At 37.8% G+C, this 19,136-nt stretch overlaps 3 protein-coding genes across 3 annotated transcripts; 2 read left to right on the forward strand and 1 right to left on the reverse strand.

Annotated features, from left to right (window-relative positions):
- The first annotated feature begins 663 nt into the window (after nucleotides 1-663).
- Nucleotides 664-15,947, forward strand: LOC116308762 (bystin-like). Its single transcript, XM_089040487.1, has 13 exons — nucleotides 664-905; nucleotides 1,244-1,462; nucleotides 2,052-2,184; nucleotides 3,013-3,064; nucleotides 3,199-3,283; nucleotides 3,560-3,657; nucleotides 4,314-4,392; nucleotides 5,041-5,106; nucleotides 11,233-11,350; nucleotides 11,969-12,059; nucleotides 13,041-13,106; nucleotides 13,669-13,741; nucleotides 14,386-15,947. Exons 1-13 carry the CDS (start codon nucleotides 777-779, stop codon nucleotides 14,467-14,469), a joined length of 1,293 nt encoding a protein of 430 aa, XP_088896613.1. The 5' UTR covers nucleotides 664-776; the 3' UTR covers nucleotides 14,470-15,947.
- LOC148905286 (uncharacterized) lies at nucleotides 5,626-9,329 on the forward strand. Its single transcript, XM_089040482.1, has one exon. It carries the CDS (start codon nucleotides 5,756-5,758, stop codon nucleotides 8,648-8,650), a length of 2,895 nt encoding a protein of 964 aa, XP_088896608.1. The 5' UTR covers nucleotides 5,626-5,755; the 3' UTR covers nucleotides 8,651-9,329.
- LOC148905287 (uncharacterized) lies at nucleotides 8,646-11,035 on the reverse strand. The gene has a single exon (XM_089040486.1). It carries the CDS (start codon nucleotides 10,939-10,941, stop codon nucleotides 9,358-9,360), a length of 1,584 nt encoding a protein of 527 aa, XP_088896612.1. The 5' UTR covers nucleotides 10,942-11,035; the 3' UTR covers nucleotides 8,646-9,357.
- Nucleotides 15,948-19,136: the final 3,189 nt, after the last annotated feature.

The raw sequence follows: 19,136 nt of genomic DNA on the forward strand, positions 1-19,136 counted from the left end.
TGGACGATATATCTTTGAAGTGGTCCATTACTCCGTCCAATTGTTGCGCGCAAGTGGTCATGGGTTTAAGCCAAGACAGGATCAACACACGGGGTCTTGATAGACCATTTGAGCACAAGGTACTTTTATATCTACAAAATACCTTCAAGTCTTTTTGGAGACAGACTTGGAATCACCGGACCTGACTTTCACATGTAGTTGGGGGGGAATAAGCCTCTTGAACTACGGTACGTATTATCTGCAGGGAGGTGTGAGGTTCAACAGCCAATTTTTACACTTTTCTTTCACCTGCTTCTACCAATCGATGCTTTCCCTAGAGAGCTACTAATTATTAAAACAAATATTTGCTTCCCTATTTTCCGCCAGGTCTGTGTCCCACATCCATGTGATGAGAGATAGGATAGTTACCTGCGCAGATCAGCTCAATAAGCCTTTTCACAGTTTAAGAATCGATTCCACTGCGCATGCGATTTTATCCCGAATTTCTACCTTCTTTTGTCTAAACCTTCTTTTGTTCTTAATTAAACAAAAGAAGGTGAGAAATTCGGGATAAAATCGCATGCGCAGTGGAATCGATTCTTAAACTATGAAAAGGCTTATTAGTATAGTTACCTTCGTTGGGTTTCCTGTGGTTTACCACGATGCCTGGGACGAGTCAAGGGGACGAGTAAGTTGATCGAGGAATGCCTGATTGTAACTGTACTTCACGTGTGTCGAAACCAAGCTAGTAGAGGTTCTTTATGGATTGATTGAAAAAATCACTGTTTTTACTGAAAATGGGGAAAGATAAGAAAGAGAGAAGACACAAAGGTGGATTAGCAGAGGATATTATTGACGATAAAACAGTAAAAACTTCACGGAGAACAAAGCAACGCAGAGAAAGACAAGCAGAAAAAGATGAAACGGTGAGCGGCCATTGAAAATAGTTTACATGTGCTATTTCAACATGGAGATAGAGTGGTTTTGTATTTGATTCACTCGGTCTTAACCTATTGTCGTTGAATTAAACTCTCATTTCATTGTACAGAATTCATTTTTAAGCGTTGATCCCTCGTCTCTCAACATGTATACTGTTGTAGGAGATGTTTTTCTACGACTTCACATTAAGGTTTCAAACTGTATTGTAAAGTATACTGTAATAAAGTCGCAGAAAAACTCCTTTTCTTATCTTCCAACTCCATCCTTTTGCATATCAATATCGTATTTAGTATCATAAGAGTTCTGATAGAGTTATTAATTACAGTATGTGGAGGAAAAGCTTTCGAAAAAGATCTTAGAGCAAGCAAGGAAACAACAGGATGAGCTGGTAGAAGAATTCGGGTACGGACCAAGAAAGACGTCGTTAAAAACTGCACAGACAAGTCTTGGAGGTGCAGATAGGCTGGATCATGATGATGATGATGATTCAGAAGATGATGAGGATAAATATTCAGAAACAAGTGAAGCTTACTATGAGCATGTGGTAAGAAAATTGGATTAAAATTCAATTATTAATGAATAACTAAAGATAAACTTTATTTCAACTTCAAACGGTTTATTAAAGATGCTACATGTACAGTAGCTGCCAGACTAACTAGTCCCTCATCAGGGATAATAAAAGCTGGCCTAGTAAGTTAATGGCTAGGATCTAAATTGTTTAAGGTTAAGAAAGCAGACAAAAATTTACATCCTGACATCAACCTACAAGAACATGTGCCATGCGGTCCACATATTCTCATCTTTGCATCATAATTATCGCTACCCAACATCTATTTCACCCCGGCCTGCTCTCAGTCTGACCTCTAGCTCAGCTGGTAGAGCATTGGTAGTACAATTCCGAAGGTCGTGGGTTTGATTCCCAGCGAGGTTGGAAATTAATTTTTCCGAATTTAATTCCAAGGGCTTTCGCCCAGAATAACCTCGTTCCCAAGCACTATAACTTATCTATATTTCTATATCTTCATGTATTTCATTAGTGCCATGCGGTCCACATATTCTCATCTCTACAAGAACATGTTAGGATTGAAACTTTCTATGTAATCACAAATTAAATTTTTCATGTTTCGTTTTAGGAAGTTGATGAAGATGAAGAAAAGGCTTTTGAAAAATTTATGTCCAAAGAAGCACCAACAAGAAGAACATTAGCTGATGTGATCATGGAAAAAATACAGGACAAAAAGACAGAAATTGAAAGCCACATGTCTGGTAAAAGAACAACATTTATTTACTGATATTTCTTATATACACCTATTTCAGAAATCGTTGTCGCACCAAAAGCCTCAAGCAACAAGCCAAGACTGCAGAGAACGCTGGTACTTTTAGCTGTAATTAGTTTATTTATGGTGCATTTTCACTTATTGACTTCACAAATTGCTCCAAGCAAGGCTGCTTGAGATGATAATAAAGTGGAGAGATATAGCCACTTGCATGAACCAAGAATAAATGAATTATAAGTATAAGTACCGACGTTCTCTGGAGCCTTGGCTTGTTACTTGAGGCTCTTGGTGCGACAATGATTTTCGAAATAGGTGTATATCAACTACATGCTGTAGACATTCTCTGGTTAATATTTTTTATCGTTACATGTACATGTATAATAGTAGGAGCTTCTTCGAAGGTTGGAAGCCAAAAGCTCCTATTTAAAAAAAAATAGAATAAGATATCAAAATATTTTTATGAGAATAGGAGATTCATTAGTTTCAAAGGCTCCAGGTTGAAAGCACAAAGATACTATTATTTAAAGTACATTAATTTTATTAATACCCTGAAGGTACACCCATGCTCTTAAAGTATGACTATAAAAGATATAAAACAGAACATGCATTCTGATTCATGGTGAGCTAACATGTTTATGAGAGGGTCACAGACATACTGTTTTGCTCATGCAAAAATATTTGAAATATCATATAACCAATGAAAAAGAGATGATTGATGGCATGCATTAGATGTACTCTGGTTATTATTTATATGGCGTACATTAGCTGTGCACTGGTTATTGTCAACTATCTTAACTTGGTAAAAATGCCTTCACAGAAAGAACATCAGCTCCACCGATGGATGAAAGATTGGTCAAAGTTTTTAAAGGGTAAGCACATATTCTACCTCTTACTATACAATGTTTGGAAACCAAATCTTGTTACAAGATGTAGTATGAATCAAACATCTTAGCAAATGCAGAAAAAAGCGTGCTCTTTTGACCTTTGGTTTCTTTTATTGCAGTGTTGGTGAAATCCTTAAAAAGTATAGATCAGGAAAGCTGCCAAAAGCCTTCAAGTTCATTCCCTCCCTCACAAACTGGGAAGAGGTAATTTTTTGGATAACATACTGCTATGTTTTTGATTAGATGCTTCATTACTTTCTTATCCTCAGGGTATGCAATTGACACTTGCAAACATGCTAAATTCTAGTGAAGTTTTGTATTTACTGAGTAAGAAAAATTTGACAGTTAAGTTTAGCTAGAATGACCACAGTCCAAAAATGGAAGGACTGAAAAGTTTAGAACCTTTTGCTAGTGAGAACAAAACTTACTAGCAATGTTGACTTGATTGACTGATTGCTCCTGTGACCTTATTTCTGCCAGGTAATGTTCATAACTGAACCAGATCAGTGGTCAGCTGCAGCAGTCTACCAGGCAACAAGGATATTTGTCTCCAACTTGAATGCAAAAATGGCTCAAAGGTGATAAAATACTGTTAAACAGCTAGCATTATTAACAGCTAGCATTATGAGGGCCGTACATTAGATAGCTATTGTAAGTTAACACATCTTATCCCTCGTGTAAGTGAAGTGATCATAATCATATTCATCATCATCATTACACAACATCTAGTAAACACATTTTTTATGTATCTGCGACCTAGATATTTACTTCCTCTAATTCCATCCATCAATATTGTGTTATCAAAATATAGCTTAAGTAGTACAAACACTGTGATTGGTTGTGATACAGTGTATGGTTGCTAATGCCAACCAAGCGGGCTGCCAACTTTACGAAAAAAAGATGTTAACTTTATTTGTTGAATACTTTGTACTTTTTAGTACAGTAGAAGAAACATGAAATCATGATATCATCATATAACCAGAAGAAAATTATTTTCCAGATTAGTTCAATTCTTATCATACTTCAGTATACAACATGTAGGTTTCTAATTTATTTTTTTCTATATACAGTGTGTGCAACCATGTGACTTAAATCCCTTGAGATATAAATAACAGTGAAACAGCCGCCATGTTGGTTGATCTAACAAGAGTAGCTTATGAGGAATGCTTTGTTATCATCGACCAAGATTGCGGCTGCTCTATTGACATCAAGTTTTTATGTCATTCTCTTTTAGGTTTTTCAATTTAGTCCTTTATCCAAGAGTAAGAGATGATATTGCAGAATACAAAAGACTAAACTACCACCTCTACATGGTATGATCCAGGCAAAACTGATATTATATATTAAGCTTTTCATGCATATCTGGCCCATATCTGACTATCAAAAATAGAAAAGACTTCTGTTTCGAGGCCAAATATTGATCAAAATCTCAACAGATTATACTAATTTATAAACTAGTTGAACTAGTTGAGAAACCCATGAAATTTCACTGTTGTTCCCAGTTGCAAATGTTTCCTATCAAATCCCCACCAATCCCCACCCCTTGCCCAAATAACCAAAAATTAATAATAATTTTTGTGAAAATAATTTATGGAAATTTCATGAAGAACCAAATTCCAACAGGCAAATTAAAGCTACAGAATTTGCATGTTTATGAAATAGCAGTAACTAGGATTTTGTGAGCAAGCAATCCTGAAAAATTCATGTTTATTGTGTACAGAAGTCAGTATGCACATAAGGAGTTTATACACTTAGTAATTCAAATGGATAATGATGACAATAAGAGACGGGCGGACATAGTTAGCTATATAATAGCTTAACATACATGCTGATAGTCTCTTATCTGATCCAAACTGACAGTATCATACTATGAGAATTAAAAAGATCATTTTATTTTGAATCTAAGGCTAGGATCCAAGAAAAATAATAATAAATCTGATATTCAATGCTTGTTTTTTTAGTCCCTTAAAAAGGCCCTCTTCAAGCCTGCTGCCTTCTTCAAGGGAATTCTGCTACCACTCTGTGAGGTGAGTATTGAATCATTCCAGAAAACACTTGCATGCCTCTAATGAAGAGAAGTTTCTCTCAGACTCTCTTATTCCCATGTAATTCAATGAAAGAGGTTGTCCTCTGCCAGTTACTTAGAGCTTGTGACTGCACAGAGAAAATATGAAAAATAAAGTGGACTACACTGAACAATGTCAATGTGTATTTTCTAAGTGCTTTGTGCTCCCTGTTTTGCTTCAATATCTTGTCATAAGCTAGTGAATTGCTCAGATTATACAATCTTTCACCCTGTTTTAATCCCACCTATGTATATATTTGTTTGTGGGAGAGGTAGATGAAGTGGATAGGAATGTTTGCTGGAACCAGGCATCACACTTTTAAGGTTTTTGGTTAACTGTGGTATACAGTTAAATCATTGCTGTTTTCCCTTGCATTTTCTTATCTAATGCACAGGGAGCCTGGCTTGGTGATGCTAAATCGGTAAAACGATCACGTTTCATATATTGATGACATTACATAATTATCGTAACTCAATACACCCATATTCTCGGTTTTCACGTGACGTCACGAGCGGATTAAAACTTAGTGTCCGCCATATTGGTGCACAGGAAGCTCATTAGCATATGTCAAATCACACACGTGCGCTTATGTTTTGATTCGAATTATGCGATGTCCGAGGATTTACTCGTCGATATTTCAAAAAACGAAACCCAAGAACAGAAAAGAATTGAAGATACCTCTTCAATTGTCTTATCTGAATACGCCAAAAAGCTTGAAAATCACATTCGAACGAGATATTTAAAAAAAATCGAAGGTATTGGAGTCGACCCCGCGTGTTTACAAGGCGAGAAGTTAGATGCAGAATGTCTGCCACCGATCGAAGCCACCGATCTTCTCTCTTATCTTGTGCTGGAAACCAGCTTCTATACTTTAAGGCAGTTCAAGGCTTTCAAGAGTCTAGAGAGTTACAATCAAATGGTATCGGGCTTCATAACGAGCGTTCAAGGAAAAGCCATTGGAAATAAGTTCGTGGTGTTAGGAAAAGTTCGTCATTCGCAGCGAATGAATGAACCGCCAATACCAATTTGGATTATCGCTAATGGAGAAGGAACGATAATATCTGCCCACTGCCTTGGTTGCAAAGCAGGTCTAGCAGAGTGCTGCTCTCATGTAGGGAGCGTACTGTTCTATATTGAGGCGTGGAATCGTATACATGGAAAGTTGGCCTGCACAGAAGTGAAATGTACGTGGCTACTCCCAACTTACGTGAACGAAGTACCGTACGCTCAAGTTGAAGACATCAATTTTAAATCAGCTCGAAAGTTGAAAGATGAATTAGACGTTAAAATTGATGGTGTACAACCTTCGACTAGCACTCCGGTAGGGAAAACGAAGTCCGTCCCAAATGTCACCCCTACAGAAACGGATATGAAAACCTTCTTTGCAAAACTAAATGAGAGCCAAAAAAAGCCTGTCATTCTTTCTCTAGTGGCTCCTTATGCTGATCAATTTGTACTAAAAAGTCGGCGTGTTCTAACGATACCATCCCTTTACAATCATGAGAATCTGAAGCTGAACTACCCAGAGCTGTTACAAAAGTGCTGCAAAGTCGAACTATCTCTTTCTGATTCCGAGATAGAATTAATAGAACAGGAAACAAGGGATCAATCAAAAGGAACTGCGTTTTTTAAACATAGAGCTGGTCGTGTTGGGGCTTCAATGAGTTATTCTGTTGCCAATACAAATCCTGACCAACCATCTATCTCACTTATTAAAAACATTTGCTATCCACAGTTGTTTAGTGTGCAATCTAAAGCAATCAATCATGGAATCAAAAATGAAGGCAAAGCCATAGAGACTTACAACCATCTCATGTCTGCAAACCACAAAGATTTTGTACTGATAAAGTGTGGAGTTTTCATTGATAAGCAACATCCCTGGATGCATGCAACACCTGATTTCCTCTGTTCCTGCTCCTGTTGTGGTGATGGGTGTGGAGAAGTAAAGTGCCCTTACATTATTGAAAACTGGGACTTTGAAAGTTATGTGCTTAAGAAAAGTTCTTGCCTAGAGAAAGTGAATGGAATATTTCGACTAAAGAGAAAGCACCAGTATTATTACCAAGTGCAGCAACAATTGTCTATAACTGGTCGCCAATTTTGTGACTTTGTCGTGTGTGCATTCAGCGAAAACAAACCTCAAGTCTTCATTGAAAGAATTCTCCCAGAAACAAGTCACTGGGAAGCTATCGTTCCCAAAGTTACAAAAGTATGGCAGACATGCATACTACCTGAGATTCTTGCTCGATGGTATACAAGAAAACAGCACTTACCTGAAATAAAACCAGCAAACAAGTCCTCTGGTATTTGTTACTGTGGAATGCCTTCTCAAGGAAGAACTATTCACTGCAGTAACCCAAAGTGCCTAATAAAGGAATTTCACCAGACATGTTTGCATTTATCAGATTCAGTCCCTGATGTTTGGTACTGTCCTAACTGCCGCTTGCTAGCAGAATTTCAATGCAAAAAGCCAAGAAAAGCATCAAAGCCAAGTTCTACTAAGTGCACACATAATGATCAAGCTTTGAAACTGGACAGTATTTGTGTATGTGGCTCATCACCAATGATGAATGAAAGGCTTCTCAAATGTCACAGTGAAAATTGCCAAAATGGAAAGTTTTTCCATCTCCAGTGTCTGGACTATAAAAGAATGCCTAACAATAGTCAAACTACGTGGGTGTGCAGCAATTGCAAGGTGTCTCAAGCAGCCAAAGTAACTGCATCTAGTTCTATTGGTCCTACCACTTGTTCTTCTTCTTCAAAAGCCAACACTGTTAGTGCTGCATCAACAAGCCAATTAAAATGTGAAAACAGTATTCCACAAATGCAAGCAGCTAAATTGGACAAAAAGGAAAGTACAATCATTGGTAATAATGCTAGTGCTGTATCTACTAGTTATTCATCAATTATTGATTCCAGTGATGATGAATCGGATGTCAAAATAACACAAGTGACTAAAGGGGTTTTAGACAAGAGGGCTTCCCTTGGTAGCCTCAATGACAGTCATTTTGACATCATTAATTCACCTACTGGATGGCTGGACTGTACAATAATTCAGAAAGCACAAGTACATCTACAGAAAGTCAATCCTCTGATAGAGAGCTTTCAAAAAACAACCCTTGGCCCCATTAGGAACTTTGATGTTGTCACTTCAGAATTTGTTCAAATATTACATACAGGACATATGCACTGGGTCTGTATAAGCTCTATTGGATGTAGACCAGGCATGGTCAACCTTTATGATAGTCTCTACCATGATATCATTGCCAAAGAGGTTGAAGAACAGGTAGAGAGTTTAATGGCAGACAGCTATGTAGGCATAGAAAATGTAACAGTCCAGCAACAACTGAATGGGAGTGACTGTGGAATCTTTGCCATAGCATTTGCTACGTGTCTGGTTTATGGTTTCAGCCCACGAGACTTTACATTTGACATACCCAAAATGCGCCCACATCTGGCTCAGTGTTTGGAAATTGGTAAAATTACAATGTTTCCATCAGTTTAGAATATGTGTTTAGAACACGCTAGTGTTCACTAGCCATCATCTACTCTTTATTTGAAACAGTAATGTTGTTTTAGAAGAGCAAATGCATTAATACCATGAAAGAAATACAAAGTTGTTAATAATCATAGTAGCTATTTAGCAAATAACAGTTGGTTTCGATCCACTAGAATATTCATTACACAAAAACATATCTATACACCTATTTCATTTAAGAAAGGTTGTCATCGCTAAAGGAGAAAGGTGATAGGTTATTCATAGTTCCAACAATCACTTGTTTTTTTTTTGTTTTTTTTTTAATGAGTTTTGAGATATCCAGTGTTGTTTGTAGCCTGAAAGAACTTTAAAGGCTTTGATTATTTGCGTTTATTTTCATATATTACACCTTCGAATCGACTATTGCCTTTGGCAGTGACAACTGTTTTTTTGAAATAGGTGATACAAAAGACCACTATATTCTATTGTGCTTTAAATGCAACAAAATAGTAGTAAATTTGAGAATTAATAATAAACAATTAAGATACACTAGTTTTCATCAGCAATGTCCAAAAATAAAATAGCTACTCTGACAGGAACAAAGCAGAAAAATATTTCTTGTGTCACCAATACATTATGACATTTTGAATACAAGAATATCCTGGTATTTCATTTTTATCTTTATAAATAAATTCAAATTCTTAAATTTTGGTAATAATTAGTATGTTTATAATCTAGTCAAATGGAATGATTGGTGGACAAAGGTTAACAAGACCAGAACACACCCTTAAAATGATATCAATGACTGGTACCTGTTCCTTATTGCTCATGAGAAAGTCAGTGCTCAGTGTCCCTTTCAGAATTGTGTACTTGCACCTCAGCAAACCGATTACCCTCTCCACATGAATTCTGACATTTGCAATTCCTCGGGTGTTCTCAACATCGATGGGGTCCAGCTGGCTCTTCCCCTTAGTAAACGCTGGTATAACAAGCTCTGCTCTCTTGAATGCCACACTTTCATGAACTGTAAATCCCCTGTCGGCCATTACTAGATCACCAGGCACAAGTTTATTTAAAATACCACAGTTTTCAGTGAGGAGCTTATCAGATGTTCTGCCACCCCAGGCCTTTGATACAAAGGAAATGGTGCCTTGTGGAGTGATTCCAATTAATACCTTTACAGTGTTGTGGTGTTTGTAGGAGCTGAAGGTCTGGGCTCTTGCCAGCAGGTTGGTAGGCCTTTCTATGAAGACCTCAAAACAATCAATAATCACTGTTGTCTTCTTTCCAAACGAAAACTCGAAGCATTGAGGCATTGTTCTCCATAGTTCATCCTGCTCAGGCCAATATATTAGTTGAGAGAGTCGTATGTCCATGATTGTTATCCAGGTAAAAAATATCCTGGAGACAGTTGGTGCAGACACTTCAAAACGGTATGCAAGATCCAAGTATGGCACATTAAGTCGGAGTTTCATCAAGACCATGACAAGTTCCTGGAACTTCGTTAAGCTCAACGACTTTCTTGCCACATGAGGGGCTACATGTTCATATACAGCTTGTAAAATAGTAGCTGAAGGCAATCCAGTGTAAAATAGTACCTTCCCATCTTCCAGCATATCTTCGCGATCGAAAGGGGCTTTCTTTGGCTGAGAAAACATATAATCTAACTCCTCAGTTTGTGTGCTTGACTCGGTCATTTCTGGATTAACTTCGTTTGTTTGTGTGCTAGAGTCAGTGATCTTACAAAGTTCCTCCAGCTTCGAAGTAATCCCGTCCAATAAATCGCCATCTTGGCAGTGCAACTTTGATTTATCACTCGCTGATTGAAGGTCATTTGCGATCTGGCTGATTTCCTCAGTTAAAGAAGGAGAGTCAAAAGAAATATTGTCGATTGTAGCGCCTTCTTCATCCAGTTTCGCTACCTTTGCAGCTGACTCGAACAATGCTCTTTCCTGTTGTCTCTTCCTTCTCACTTTTGCACGTTCACTTCGCGCGGCTTGAAGATCAGAGTTTTTCTCACTTACTACTGTTTTGTTGTGTCCCAAATTTAATGTAGGCACCCAATCGACGTTAAACTTATCCCAATTGGCAGCAGGTTTTCCAGAAACGAAGTGACGGCTGCAAATTCTCCCACTGTTGATGATTTCTTCGGATAACCCAACCCTACTAATGGCGGCCAACCACTTTCTACGTCGTTCAATCGACAGCTCTTCTGCCTCCTCTCCTTGACTTTTTCTAACCGATGGAACACGAAAGAGGGAAATTCCCTTATCACGAACACTCCTGGTATGACAATTTACCATTAAACAAAGAACCATTATAGAAAATGTGCTGAAAATATTGACTTTTAGTCGCTCGATTGTGATGAATCTCTTTTGTTTACACTATGTTGTGCACCAATATGGCGGTTAGCAACCGTTGTCATGCACCAAGTCACGTGGGTGAAAACCGAGAATACAAACGGTCACTACGTAATAGAACACCAGTGTTTGTAATGCGTAACTTAATACCGTGATAAATTCAAACGTGATCTTTTTACTGATTTAGCATCACCAAGCTGGGCTTCCTGTGTCTAATGGTAATTTTAATATATCACTGTTTTTTTCTAGGCAGGTGACTGTACTCTTCGTGAAGCTATCATCATCAGTAGTGTTCTTGCTAAGACAAGTATCCCAGTACTACATTCAAGTGCTGTAATGCTGAAGATAGCAGAGATGAACTACACAGGTAAATATTGGCCCTATTAGGGGGGTACCCAGGTTTTTTTTTTGTATTAGGCTACGGTATCTGTGTTCATAAATTTATTGAGACACACTGACATTGAAAATTACAAGAAAAGAAAGACAGCCTAAGAAAGTGAAAAAATAAATAGACACAAAATGCAATAAGATTCCTATCAGGAAATAATGGCAACGTCAGAAACGTTCTGGCCAGAACTTGTCCAGTCAAATCTTTGCCTTGAGCCAGAAATGAGGTAGGACTGAGCTAAAATTAATTTGGTAGTTCATCATGACTGGCGACTGACAAGGTGTTGTTTTTATCCCTGCTAACCTACATAGCTTATGGATAATTGCCATCATAAAACATGATTCCTGCCTTTTATTTCATCACTCTAGTATTTTTCAGATGGTGCTTTACAGTACCTGTGTCTACGCAGTAAATTTTTAGACTGATAAGGCGTTGAAACCAAAACACAAAACCATATACTGACTCTCTTCAACATTACATTTTCCCACCCTCTCTCTGTTCCCACTCACAACAGGAAGCCCATCTATAGAAAACATCTATCAATGAGAAGGCTACTCTTGATATGTGCATACTCATGATGATAATTCTTTTTTCCAGGAGCAAACACTATATTCCTCAAGATGTTTTTCGATAAAAAATATGCCCTTCCCTACAGAGTAATAGATGCTGTGGTCTATCATTTTTTACGGTAAGTGATATTTTGTTGCAAAATTTATCAGAAATTATCAACAGTTTTCAATATTACACGAGCTTGGCAGCTTTTATAATAATGCTCAATACCCACCCTACCTTACCGTAAACATTCAAAAACAAACCCTTCAGTGGCATAATATTACATTTGCTCAGTGTATTTTCTTGGTGACCTTATTTTCAAGAGAGCTTGTTTCTTTTTTTTTGAGGGATTTTTTTAAAGAGAAAGACCTTTACAGAATTTCGAATTTAGGAGTCTTGTTTTTGGGAGAGTTCAAATTCGGGGAGGGGGGTTATTTACAGAGGTTTAAGGTGCTGAAACACAGTGCAACATTGCACACAATATTGCAAGCAACAAATTTGAATCGGGGTGACACACATTGCAACAAAATCACGCAACATCGCTTGTGTCAGCCTGCTATATTAAGATATTTGGTTGGCAGTTATAAATTTGAAGATATAGAAATAAAGATAAGTTGTAGTGCTGGGGAACGAGGTTATTCCGGGCGAAAGAACCTTGGAATTAAATCCGGAAAAATTAATTTCCGACCTCGCTGGGAAACGAGGATTAACCTCGTTCCCAAGCACTACAACTTATCTATGTTTCTATATCTTCATGTATTTCATAAGTGCTACGCGGTCCATATATTCTCAGTTATAAATTTGGTTCAAGCTGATTGGCTGGAAATTTCAAAATGTTGCAGGTAATGTTGCAGCCATGTTCACACGAATTTGTTGCGTGCAATGTTGCAAGAGTGGAGCGCGATTCAACTTCAAATTTTTTTTGCATGCAACGTTGCGTGCAACGAGTTTGGGGTAGACACGCTGCAACAGTCCTGCTGCGTGCAATGTTGCATGCAATGTTGCACCGTGTGTAAGCACCTTTACGGTATTTATGCACGAACTCGACTACCCCTTTCTTTCTTTGGTTCCTTACCTTCATATCAATTAACCAATCTGTTATGTTGCACTGCTCCAGTTTCTTGTCTGACAAGCGAACTCTCCCGGTCCTATGGCATCAGTGTCTACTAACGTTTGTACAAAGGTTAGTAATTATTGAAGGCAGGTTCCTTCAGCTAATCCGACTAGAAAAATGTTAGCCAATGAGAATACAGAAAATTCGCAAAACTGTTCAAGGCGTCACTGTCCTCTTGAAATTATGTATTTCCAGGCCACCAAAGGAAAAGAGTGCAACGGCAATGGCGGGCATGTCTTATATTTTTCGCAGGCCATTTTTCACACGGTTCAAGACACCTCAGTTTTGCAGTGACGTTATTTCTAAGTTACGGTCTCAGATCAGGGCCCGTTTGTACGAAGGGTGGATAGCGCTATCCGACGGATAAATCTTATCCAGTGGATCAATTTATTGGATAACAGCATTGACTTATCCAATGAATAAGGATTTATCCGCCGGAAAGTGCTATCCAAGATTCGTGCAACCGGGCCCAGCTGGTTACTGTATTATTACAGAATCTTTCTTTTTTCCTTTTTTTCTTTTGAAGAAGTTGGATAAAAACTATTATACTTCAATGCAAGACATTTTGCAAATACAGGCGAAACAGTCGTGTTCACAGTTCAAACTAAAAGCATGGATTTTGCCCCCTTAGATATAAAGAAGATGTCTCAAGCGAGCAGAAAGACAGTCTTCTTGAGCTCTGTAAAGTACACATCCACAACCAGGTATTGTATTCCTTGTGGGAATTCTGGGGATCCGATAATCCTTTATAATGAAGAAATACAGTAATATATAATGCTGTGTGCGGGGTTGGCAGAATACAAGAAAAGTGTTAGGAGAAGCACGACGCGTAGGGGAGTGCTTCTTGACACTTCTCGAGTGTTCTGCCAATCCCCAAGTGCTTCATTACTCCACACAGCACAGCAAGCAAGTTTTTTATTTCTTTTATAAAATACAAATTACAAAAACCGTTATTTTGACGCAACTGAACGTGCGCGCGCGTGCTATGTTCTCTCATAAAGCATGCGCTCCCAACCAATCAGAACGCGAGATTTATGACAGCTATTTTATAAGAATCAATAGCCCATTCGATAGCCATTTCGGCACGAGGACTAATTTCTAAATACACAGGCTCAAATTTGGCAGTCTGTAAATAGCAAAAATGCACGTCAAATTTTACTAAAATTTAACTAAAACAATTTTGAACTGCCAAATGGAAAATGATGTAGCGCTAAGCAAGGAAATTTAGCTACACCAAGATTATTTGTCTTGCCAAAAAATAAAAGAATAAACCGTTTGCAAATTTTTATTTTCTATATCGAGCGTCGTTGTCACACCATTATCATCGTCTTTTCTTGTTCTCTTGCAGATAACACCCGAGGTTCGACGTGAAATAACCAGTTCCAAGAGCAGAGACGAGCAAATGGATATGCCAGTAGACAGTATGTCATAGTGAGGTAGAATGAATTATAGATGTGTAAATGTTACGGTACATGGTCGCGTTATGGAGCTATTGAGAATAAGTGTCATATGATTATCAAACTGCACATTCGTACGGTAGAGCGGTTTTCGTATTACTGCGAAAAGATGGCGGCTCGCGAACGCGGTCGTGACACGGCAACTGATATGCCAGACCAATCGCAATGCGCGAGTTTTTACTCTCCATCGAATCAAATACCCGAAACACGCCGCTGATAAGGTCACGCCAAGGTCACGTCAAAAGTCAGCCAACTAAAATTCTAGAAAACGTAACGGTCACGGCACGGCACGCTAAGGGCACTGTGTTTTTCATAGTCATGCGAAAACTGCTCTATCTGTACTAACTTATCAGATTGTGCGATGTTACCTCTCGAATCATCCATCAGACAAAATACCAAGGTCACGGCACACCACGTAACGTTAGATATTCATATGAAATTTGCTCCAACTAATTGCGTTGAGCTATTAAATCGCAGCGCTCTGATTATTCTTGGGTGCATGCGACGTCGTAGCCTTCATTTTAGTTGACTTTCATCTGACCTTAAATTTGCTCTTGGTGTATTTTGTTGTGTCAACCAACATGGTGGCCACGTCTTTTGTCCTTTTATTCTCATGGTAAGTGCTGCACTCAACCAATACGAGATATCGCATTATCAGCCTTAACACAGAAAGCCCACTTCAGATAAAAGTAATCAAACAAATATTCATTAGAAAAAAATCGCTGTTTGATTTTTTTCCAATCAAAGGTAAACTTCTTGTGCTCCAGCTAGATAATACTAGCAAATAGGAAAGTCAGGCAGAAATATAGTGCTTTAGCATATACCAACTTGTGTACTTCCTTAGAACGCGCGCGCTCATTGGTTCATTGGAGGTGAATATTGTACGATATTCACCTCTGAATCTCGGAATATTGAGTCGGCAACAAAATATCATCTGCCGCCATCGTTTTGCTACAATTTCCGATGAGGAAATTGAAAAAATTAAAGTAAACGCCATTCCTATCAATACTAAAAAGGCAACGAAGTATGGCCTAAACGTTTTGCTAAAAGTTTTGCATGAATTTGTCACGCAAACTAAAAGTTTCTGTTTGTTTGTTTTATTGAATTATTGTATATAGAAATAATGGAAAAATGTTACTCTGTACACAAGTTGGTATATGCTAAAACAATAATATTATTCGCCTCAATATTCACTTCGCCTTTGGAGAATAATTGCTAAATAGACAATCATTATAAAACGTACTTGTTTTTCTATAAAAATCCCTCCCACGGTTCTGCTCAATAGAACTCTTTAACTCGTTCTTTCCCAGTTCAGACCACTTGTCATTCCCTAGAGCATCGTTTGTTGAAGGATTGCATGAGAAGGCAGATTATACTGTAAGGGTTAAAGATGACTCGTGGTCTGTCTGAAATGGGATAACAAAAATCGAAGATAAAAAGTTATTTTGCTGCAGTGTGTAGATATATTTTTCTATTTAAGACATTTATTTGCAGTGGCGGGGCTCCTTCTGTGCCTTAGAATCATTTCCAATATTCTCAAAAAGAAAAGACAAATATTTTGTCCACAAGCCAAGATATTGTCACCTTATTTTATTTTACTTAAATATCATCGTTCTTCTAAAATCACCATTAAAAGAAACGAGTTCATAGTTTTGGGCTTCCTGAGAGCGATTATTGTTTAACGGATGAAAAAACGCCGTCCGTGCTCAAAACAAGAAGCAGTTCTATAAAGTAATGATGAAAAGGTAAATTATACACCGTGAAAAGATGAAAAAACTTACTGACGTTTCGGACGCTAGTCCTTCGTCGGAGTAAGGGAGAAAGAAGTGGTAGAAAGGAGTGTATATATGATAGAATAAGACAAAAGAAACCAATGAGAGCAAGGTAGGCAAGGAAACAAAAACAAACAATCAAAAGACAAAAGAAAAGGTTAGTTGAAAATAAAGCGTTCATTAATCCCGTTGGGACTAAGAGTGCCCAATAGGTGAATAAGCCGCATTTCTTTGGTCTTGCGACAATCATTGTTGCCGTTAAGCAAAGAAAGACCGAAAACAATGAAGTCAGAAAGAGAATGGTTAGCTAGATTAAAATGGCGGGAAACTGGTTTGGTGGGATCGTTATTGCGAATATCATAAAGATGATTGCAAATGCGATCACCAAGACGGCGGCCAGTCTCGCCCACATACAAAAGATTACAGCGGATACATTTAATACAATATACAACATTAGAAGTGGTACAAACAAAATGGTCAGTGATTTTAACAGTTGATTTATGACCGACAACAGAAGTGTGAGAGACTATGTGAGGACAAGTATAACAACGTTTACGAGAACAGCGAAAAGTACCAGGTTCTTTGTTAGAGGGAAGAACTCCCTTGACCAAGAAAGAACGGAGATTACGATCACGTTTATAGGAAAAGAGAGGGCGGTTGTTGAAAATAGCAGAAGTGCGAGTATCAGAGTCAAGCAGAGAAAAGTTGCGGTTAACAATGGGTTTAATGGAAATGTTAATAGGATGATACGTAAGAGTGAAAGGAATGCGGTCATTAGAGGGACGAGTGTGAGGAGTGAGAGCGGTGGTACGATCAATAGTAGAAACTTTACGAATGGCGCGATCAATAACATGAGCAGGATAATTACGCTTAAGGAAGAAGGAACGCATCTCAGAACATTTAACAGAAAAATCAAGATCATCACTACACAAACGACGAAGACGAAGAAATTGCGAGAACGGAATAGCGTTAAGAGTGTGCTTAGGATGAGAAGACGAGTAGAGTAAATAAGAATGAGAGTCAGTAGGTTTGTAATGGACACTAGTGCTAAGACGGTCGTCATTAACACTAAGCAAGATGTCAAGGAAAGTGACTGATGTTTCACTAACCTCCCACATAAAGTCTAAGGCAGGGTGAAAAGAGTTAACAAAAGAGATGAAAGAATCTAAGTCATTACGCGAACAAGAAGTAGCACCAATACAATCATCAATATACCGTCCAAAAAACTCAGGTTTAGGTCCAGTATATTGTTGAAAAACAAGGTTTTCGATATAACCAACAAACAAATTGGCATAACTAGGGCCCATCTTAGTACCCATAGCAACACCGTTTATAGAACAAGTTCAGCTAAGCGTAACAAAGTGGGAGTGCTGGGCTCGAGGACAGGACGAAGATCGAAAAAATGCTGAAGAGCACGAAGGCCCTCATCATTAGGAATAACAGTATACAAAGATTTGACATCCATAGTAAACAAAAGCTTAGAAGAGTTATCAGGAAAGCGAAAATCATTAAAAATACTAAGAGCGTGATTAGTATCCTTAATATAAGTAGGTAAAGACTGAACAATAGGCAGCATGAGAGAATCTAGATAGCTAGAGATGAGTTCGGTAGGACAACTACAAGCAGAAACAATAGGACGGCCAGGGTTGTTAGCTTTGTGAATCTTAGGAAGAAAATAGACGTGAGAAGTACGAGGAGTAATAACAAAAAGGTTTTTAGCAGTGGAGGGTAAAGAGCCATCAGAAATGAAAGAGTTAACAGTGTCTTTAACTAATTTTTGATTGTCAGGGGTAAGATCCTTATCCACTTCACAATAAAAATTAGTATCAGAGAGTTCTATAAAGGCTTTTTTACATTTTCTTCACTACAGGATTTGACAGCTGTGATTTTGCTTTTCTCCAAACAAATTAGCCGAGTTTCAGGATTTCGTCTCGATTTAAAAAAACTGTTTTTACTTGAAAATGAATAAAATTAAAAAAGTCATCCGTGAAAAGATTTATAAAATATCTCACGATTAGAAATAATAAATTCCCTCGTTGTTGGCGGCAAGTATTTCATTTTGAAAACTGTGGTCTGGAAATGTTTGTTGTGGGAAACCTAGTAATCCTTTGTGAGTAGCTGAACCCGGAAATGCGTCACAACTTAAAAGCTCTATTTCCGTTACACGTGACTTTCAAGACTTTCAACTCGCTCTCTAGCCTCCTTTGCAGCCGTTCTTAGGGTCGTCACGCAACGTTGCGTGACGACCCTAAGAAAGGCTGCGAAGGAGGCTACTCGCTCTCTCTCTTTCTTTTTTTCTTTTTTTCTTTCTTTCTTACATAACCTTAAAAATCATTTATGGTTCTATTAACCGCCCAAACTCATTTCCTGTGAAGTATTTTTTTTTCCTTTATGGCTGTCAAATTTATTCATATTCTTTTGTGTCCAAAACGAATCGTTAATTTTTTATTTGTTAGATTTCTTCCTTATAACTCGTACACCGACAGCACGGTTAAAAGAAGAAACGATTTTAAAAAGTCAATAAAAACTGCGGTGTGGCTTTATTCTTCGGAGCTATTAATTCTTGGGCGAAAGTTGTATTTTAAAGTATTGGTTTTTATTTGTCGTATTTAACCCTTAAATAAACCAGTAATTTCTTAGTTCAGTCATGCCGAAATAGCCATAATGTTCTATATTTAATTCGTTTTCGGATTTTCTCTTTGATCCAACGTTAGACCGGATTAACAAGGGTAAAAATTTGAAACCTTAAAATGCAACAGCCGAAATTTTAAACGATTCTTGGGTATCCTTAATCAAAGAAACAAAACATTCTCTTCCATCCAATAGCTTTTTATTTACAAATAGGTAATGAGTTCTTTCATCAATTCACC

The sequence above is a fragment of the Actinia tenebrosa genome, unplaced genomic scaffold (genome assembly GCF_029948245.1).
Source record: "Actinia tenebrosa isolate PJP-AT-01 unplaced genomic scaffold, QUT_ActTen_1.0 PGA_scaffold7__59_contigs__length_16204524, whole genome shotgun sequence".
Lineage (NCBI taxonomy): Eukaryota > Metazoa > Cnidaria > Anthozoa > Actiniaria > Actiniidae > Actinia > Actinia tenebrosa.

What these genes read in the sequence shown, in the direction of transcription:
- LOC116308762 (XM_089040487.1), top strand. Translation starts at nt 777, where the DNA reads ATGGGGAAAGATAAGAAAGAGAGAAGACACAAAGGTGGATTAGCAGAG. An exon ending in AAGCAGAAAAAGATGAAACG is followed by an intron (nt 906 to 1,243) that starts GTGAGCGGCCAT and finishes TATTAATTACAG; the next exon opens with TATGTGGAGGAAAAGCTTTC. An exon ending in CTACTAACGTTTGTACAAAG is followed by an intron (nt 13,107 to 13,668) that starts GTTAGTAATTAT and finishes TTGCCCCCTTAG; the next exon opens with ATATAAAGAAGATGTCTCAA.
- LOC148905286 (XM_089040482.1), top strand. Translation starts at nt 5,756, where the DNA reads ATGTCCGAGGATTTACTCGTCGATATTTCAAAAAACGAAACCCAAGAA.
- LOC148905287 (XM_089040486.1), bottom strand. Translation starts at nt 10,941, where the DNA reads ATGGTTCTTTGTTTAATGGTAAATTGTCATACCAGGAGTGTTCGTGAT.